Source organism: Nuphar pumila, chromosome 6 (genome assembly GCF_984573655.1).
Source record: "Nuphar pumila chromosome 6, dmNupPumi1.hap1.1, whole genome shotgun sequence".
In the NCBI taxonomy this organism is placed as follows: domain Eukaryota; kingdom Viridiplantae; phylum Streptophyta; class Magnoliopsida; order Nymphaeales; family Nymphaeaceae; genus Nuphar; species Nuphar pumila.
Window position 1 is genome coordinate 3,939,284 of NC_143254.1, and position 6,483 is coordinate 3,945,766.

Consider the following 6,483-nt stretch of genomic DNA (forward strand, 5'->3'; position numbering starts at 1 on the left):
GAACCCCATGTACATTTGGATCAGATTCATATGGATATTTTATGATGGATCCATGTTTGGATTCTATTGAAGTCTGATCTGTTTGCACTTTTTATTACGTGTGAATTGTTTGTTTAGACTTTTCACTCTTCTTTCACCTGATCCAGTATTACCACATATATCAGATCCGTACCAAATCCTGGCTCATTGAATCTTATTCTGTTTTGGATTCGGATTCAGAGTTGGAAGACACACTTCAAATTCAAATCAGATCATACTGCTTGCTTAATCAATAATAATAATTTTTGGTATTATATATATAAATGTACTTTATTGATTATTAAAAAAGTTAACTTATTATTTGCATGGGATAGGAACGTGTTGGCATGTCATATCGTGTCCGGATCGTGTCTCTATGACAAGTAAAAGTGGCGTGTCATTGTGAGATGGGAAGCAGGCGTAGAAGCCCACCCCACGAAAAAGATGGTTCCGATAAGCCTTTCATTCTTCCAGTACAGCAAAGTAGGCACGGGGCCGGCAGCCATGGTTGGTGCAAGTAGAGCCTTCATCAATCTCTCATCCTCCCGATATTTTCTCACCTACCCATTTCTCCAATCCAAGATTCGAAGGTATCAGCCATCAAAAACTGGGGTTTTTCTAGGGTTTAGGTCTCTCTGCTCCACCACCACCGCCGCTCCCACCGCAGAACCATCATACGAGCTTCTGCAAACCGAGCGCCACTCTCTTCTTGAGAAACTGAGGATCAGACACCTCAAGGATGCGTCCAAGACGCCACCAAAGAGGCCATCTCTCCCTGTGGAAGAGACCAAGAAGGGGAAGGATGGTGGGAGTATTGCTGTTTCTTCTTTTGCAGAGTTGGGTCTGAGTGAGGAGGTTATGGGTGCTGTTAATGAGATGGGGATTTCGGTTCCCACTGAGATCCAGTGCATTGGAATACCTGCTGTACTGGAGAGGAAAAGTGTGGTGCTGGGCTCTCATACTGGCTCTGGGAAGACCTTGGTTTACATGCTTCCCCTGGTTCAGGTACCAATTAATTAAAATACATAAAGGAAAAGATTTTTTGTATTTTTTGGTTTTTTTTTCTGATACTGTTGTTTCTGAATTGTTTGTCAATTTTTATTGTATTCTTGTTGACCGTCTGCTCTGAGCTAATTGTGGCTTCATATGCATGGAATGCGTGTTTTCTCTATGTACCATGTAGTTGAAAGATAAAGTTTTTTTTGTCTTTCTTTTTCATTCTTAGAAGGCTCTAGGAAGAGAACAGGAAGGAGAAAATTTTGGATTCTTGGCGTGATTGTTCTGATATTATCTTGTCATTTATGACGTATGTTGGATTTATTGAATTTTTTGTGTCGTGTAAATAATTATGTAGTTGCTACTTCCATGAGTACATGCTTATGTGCTTATGTACTTACATGTGGAAACGCTAACTGATCTTTCAGTTCTTTCCAGACCAACTATATGATTCGGTGTTCACATTCACATTTGTATAAATGAACAACGAAGACACTGTTCACATGCTTCTATGGGACTCGAAACGAATTGATTCTTATGTTTCTGATTGAAGTTTCCTATGTTAGGGAATAGGGGATGTTTTGCTTAGTTGGTCATTCATGTTTCCATCTGATCTAAACAAGCATTTTATCGTTTATAATCTAAAAAGGTTTTACAAAAGAGTTGATTGTTCCACAGTTGTTGCGGCAAGATGAGACTACTTTGGGTATGCTAATGAAGCCTAGGCGTCCTCGAGCAGTTGTTATGTGTCCCACAAGAGAGCTCTCTGATCAGGTTTTCTTTCTATACAAAGCTGTAGTTGGAATGATTAAAATCTTTATCTTTCTGCTATTCTTTTTTCCTTTGCCTCTTATTGTGACCATTCAGAGGGTATGTGTAGGTCTTTCGTGTGGCAAAATCCATCAGTCATCATGCGCGATTTCGTTCAACCATGATAAGTGGTGGTGGACGGATAAGGCCCCAAGAGGATTCCTTAAATGTGCCAATTGACATGGTGGTTGGGACTCCAGGGAGGATTCTGCAACATATAGAAGAGGGCAATATGGTCTATGGTGATATTAAATATTTGGTAGGGTTTAACTTTCAGTTCGTAAAGTTTTCTTTAAAATTAAAGAGTTTGATGGTTTTATGCACCATATTTCTTTATGTCCTGTTTATTATTCATCAATATCCTTATTTTTTTAACTATTTTCATTCATGTCAGGTTTTGGACGAGGCTGATACCATGTTTGATCATGGGTTCGGTCCTGACATTCACAAGTTTCTCAGCCCACTGAAGAATCGTGCAGCCAAGCCCAATGATCAGGGGTACCAAACGGTTTTGGTAACTGCAACCTTGACAAAGGTATGATATTGGCCATTTCATCTGAACTGTACACCTAGGTGCTATATATGTTCAGCTATGAGCTAAGTTAGAAAGATTATTTGCCTGGTTAACTTGCTCCAGCATTGTCTTCTTCCAGTTAAGAAGTTGTATGTGCATATTTCTCATAGAGAAGTAAAATGGTGGTTTATCCAATATATCATTATATTTAATCAAGATTTTGGACATGAAGAGGATGTCACATCAATGGAGTTTTCCCCCCCTTTTAAGTCCTATTTTGGGATTTTATATGTGACAGTTAAAAATAATTGCAGGCAGTTCAGAAGCTGATTGATGAGGAGTTTCAAGGGATAGTTCATCTGCGGACATCATCATTTCATAAGAAGATTGCATCTGCACGACATGATTTCATCAAGTTATCTGGTTCTGAAAACAAGCTAGAGGCACTGTTGCAGGTGAATTCCTGATTGCTTTGATGGGCCTTTTGGATGATTTTCTATTTGTCATTCATGTATTTATTGCAACTTTCTTGAAAGTTTTTGGGTTTGAAAATAGTGAAAATGATCAGAATCTACCTTTTCAAGTGAACAAATATTTGCAGGAAGTATGAAAATAAATTTTAATTTATTTTATTATATAAAATATGCAAAAGAATGTTGATTTCCAAAATTGAAGTAAAAAATAATGTATCAAATCCTGGGAAAGAACTGATTTGTCCTACTCATCCTTGAAATTATATTAAACATGCTTTGTTCTTTTCATAGCAGGTTCTCGAGCCAAGTCTTGCAAAAGGGAACCGTGTGATGGTTTTCTGTAATACCTTAAACTCCAGTCGAGCTGTGGACCACTTTCTTAGTGAAAATCAAATCTATACAGTTAACTACCATGGGGAGGTGCCAGCAGAACAAAGGTATGGTATTCTTCACTCATTCTAGAGACAATTTTCTTAGTTTACAAAGCTCACAATGAAATTGTCAAGAAACATGTCATGACTCAAATAAGCGGCTAATTTGTGCCTTTGAGTCTGTCAATGGATTGGAATGTGCCACTTGTAGCTAAGAATTGTCTGCAAAACAACTTAATGCCCATTATTTTAGTTGTAAACATAGGTTGCCCCCTCAATTTTCAGTTGCAACATGATAAGTTGTAATTGGTTGGAGACTTTCATCTAAAAAAACCATGGGTCCGAAGTATAATTATTTAGCGTCATATCTCCATGTAATTATAGTTTAAGGATATCTTTTACTCCATCATCATCTCCTCTGTGATGTAATTTTCTATAGCTTTCAGGACTACCAGGAGGTAAAACTTTTCAACGTTGCATTTGAAAGCCCTGGATCTGACATGGCATTTGTGGCTGCTGATGTGGCATGGGGCCCATGCTCAGATCTGAGGTTTAACAAACAACTTATCTCAAATACCAACTGAGGATCTGAGATGCACAATATAAAGGGAAATACAGGGTTATGTGGCCTGACCTGGGGGTTTCGGGCTAGAAATTCTCAGTTTTCAAATCCGAGGATCTCAGAGTACGATCCCTGGGATTTGAGAACTGAAGCTCTCAAACACACCCTAAAGGATTGCACCTTTATTGTAAGCATAACCCTTGTCTTTGTTATGTACATCCAGAGTGGAAACCTTTTTTGTTGTGAACTTTTCAAATAAGACATCCTTGATTTGGTGGTATTTTGCTAATCTCACAAAACTAAAATACCTATGTGGGGCATTTTAATAAGAATATCTTGTGGAAGGAGTTCAACTGCATTAGTAACTCGTGAGCAATGATGAGCCGTGTTACTGATGTAGGGAAGCTCTTTTCTTTGAATCTATGTGTCATGTACACATAGAGAGTTCAGATGCTTTAGAAAAAGAGCATGCACACACACATATACACACACACACACTATCAATGCTCATATTGATGAAAGTGCTGCTTCCCTCAGAAAAACACCTTGCTGGTAATCTTCATTGCTTTTGAAATTCCATTCTGCTGCTAGACATGGATTTGATAGGAGTAATGATCTGCTACCCATGAATGGCTTCCTGTGCTTCCATGCATGGGTCTCCATTAACTGACTGAATGCCAAAAGTTCATCCTTCTAGGTTCTGGATTTATAGAATCCACCGTTGTGGTTAGAGCTTGAAAAATATGTGTTCAAACTAATTCATTTTACATTCCTAATTATGACCAATTGCTTGAGTGTAGTAGGTCACTAGTTGAAGTTCATAATATGCCAAGTCTGTGCCAGATCTTTTGAGTTGGAAGGCATGGGTTCTCATCTCTGGTCCTATGATCTTTCCTTACAATCAGTTTCTGATTGCATGTATAGGCAGTTTTTCTTGTTCTTCTGCTTTGATATGTGTTTTCTAATTCTGTTGATTATTGATACTTCTGATTAACCTTTTCATTGCAGAGTGGAAAATCTGAAAAAGTTCAAGAGCGATGATGGAGATTGCCCCACACTAGTTTGCACTGATTTGGCTGCCCGAGGACTGGACTTGGATGTTGATCATGTTATCATGTTTGACTTCCCTTCAAACTCTGTAAGTTTGCCACTTTTTCCTTTACTGTAGCTTTTCCTGAAATGAGCGATAGTGCGTTTTCCCTCCCTTCTCCACTCCCTTTCTGTGATGTGCTATGTTTTCTGAGTAAACTAAGAAGTAAGATCATATATCTACTTTTCTGTAGATCGATTACCTTCATCGCACAGGGAGAACAGCCAGAATGGGAGCAAAAGGTTTGGTTTTCAATTTCTTGATCTTTTCTTTTCTTATGATCATCTTCTGCTTTACATTGCTTAATCCGCTGGAGCTTTTGAACTAGTACTAAATAGGAATATGGTTTTGTAAGTATATGGAGTATTCCTAATATGATGTGTAGACAATGATTCACTCTCTATTTTCTAGGAAAAGTGACAAGCCTTGTTGCAAAGAAGGATTTGATTTTAGCAAGCAGAATTGAGGATGCAATTAGGAAGAATGAAAGCTTGGAATCACTGTCACTGGTTAGCATTAAAAGGGAGATTTCAACTCAGCGACCCAACGTTCACAAAGGCAAGATAACCAAAAATGCAGAAAGCACAAAACAGAAAGGTAATGCCTCCTTGGCCAAGTCATCAAAAGGAAAAAATAAGGGGATCCAGTCTCGAAATCAGAAGATTGTAGCCGCCAAAGCCAAGAAAACTGCATCAAGTGTGGCAACAAAAAAGGCTTCTTCAGGTGGTGTGAAGCATCAGCTGCCAAAAGTGAAGAAGAGCATGGTAACAAAGAAACCCAGTTCGACACCATCTAAACTTCAGGTTGTAGGGTTCAGAGGACGTAGCACGTCTGCTAAGAAGCAAAGTTTGAAATGAGGGAGCTGTATCTGACTGAAAAGGAGGTGTGCATGTTGAGGAAAGCAAGAACTGAGAAAAATGATCTTAAATTGGCCAAGACAGTTTACCATGACGGTTCCATGTTTGAGCTTGATGACAAAGGTTGCTTTCTCAGGGTCTTGAGTTGCTAGTCCATAATTGGATTCTAGTTGAATAGGCTCAATTTGGCTCAAGTCCAGCAGTCTCTGCTACGGAGGCCTAATAGTTGAGGGTTGATAAAGAACATAGTTGTAGTTTTTGTGAATTCTAACATTTCCATTTATAATAGAATAATAGGTAACTCATCTTTTAGCCGTTATGTTTGTTATTTTTGTTTTCCATGTGCAAGCTTGTGTTATGTTAATTCTGACCAGGGTTCTTGATTCTTATGTTTTGTCTATTTTTATTTTTCCCTCTTGTCTCTAATGTTTTCGTTTGGCCCATTGTCACAAATACTGACAATAAATTGAAATCTTCATGATATAAACTGCAGTAAATTCACTTCTTCACTTATTCTAATTACATTGCAATTGAAAAGGTCTTTTTATTTCTTAAATTCTTTTTACTTTTATGATTTTTTATTTAAACTTTTGTATTGCTCATCTTGGTTTTGTTTACTGGCTTCTTCTTAATCCTTTAATATCTAAGTATCTGATCAAAGAAATGAAAACAAAAAAATCTTTCTTAACTGAGCTAGGTGTTGCAAACATATGTATGGATGTAATTTGTATGACGATTCCTATCCTTGAGCATCTCATCGATCAGACCTCATATATTTATTCTTTATAGTTT

The 6,483-nt window shown here is 37.9% G+C and overlaps 1 protein-coding gene across 1 annotated transcript; it reads left to right on the forward strand.

Annotated features, from left to right (window-relative positions):
* The first annotated feature begins 494 nt into the window (after positions 1 to 494).
* On the forward strand, positions 495 to 6,008 carry RH39. The gene is made up of 9 exons (XM_090010954.1): positions 495 to 1,023; positions 1,693 to 1,788; positions 1,895 to 2,083; positions 2,219 to 2,359; positions 2,653 to 2,793; positions 3,106 to 3,248; positions 4,753 to 4,882; positions 5,028 to 5,076; positions 5,246 to 6,008. Exons 1-9 carry the CDS (start codon positions 523 to 525, stop codon positions 5,689 to 5,691), a joined length of 1,836 nt encoding a protein of 611 aa, XP_089867080.1. The 5' UTR covers positions 495 to 522; the 3' UTR covers positions 5,692 to 6,008.
* The last annotated feature ends 475 nt before the right edge of the window (positions 6,009 to 6,483 follow it).

Coding starts and splice junctions, on each gene's coding strand:
- RH39 (XM_090010954.1), top strand. CDS start 523: ATGGTTGGTGCAAGTAGAGCCTTCATCAATCTCTCATCCTCCCGATAT. Junction 2,360..2,652: donor TAACTGCAACCTTGACAAAG/GTATGATATTGG, acceptor AAATAATTGCAG/GCAGTTCAGAAGCTGATTGA. Junction 5,077..5,245: donor AGCCAGAATGGGAGCAAAAG/GTTTGGTTTTCA, acceptor TCTATTTTCTAG/GAAAAGTGACAAGCCTTGTT.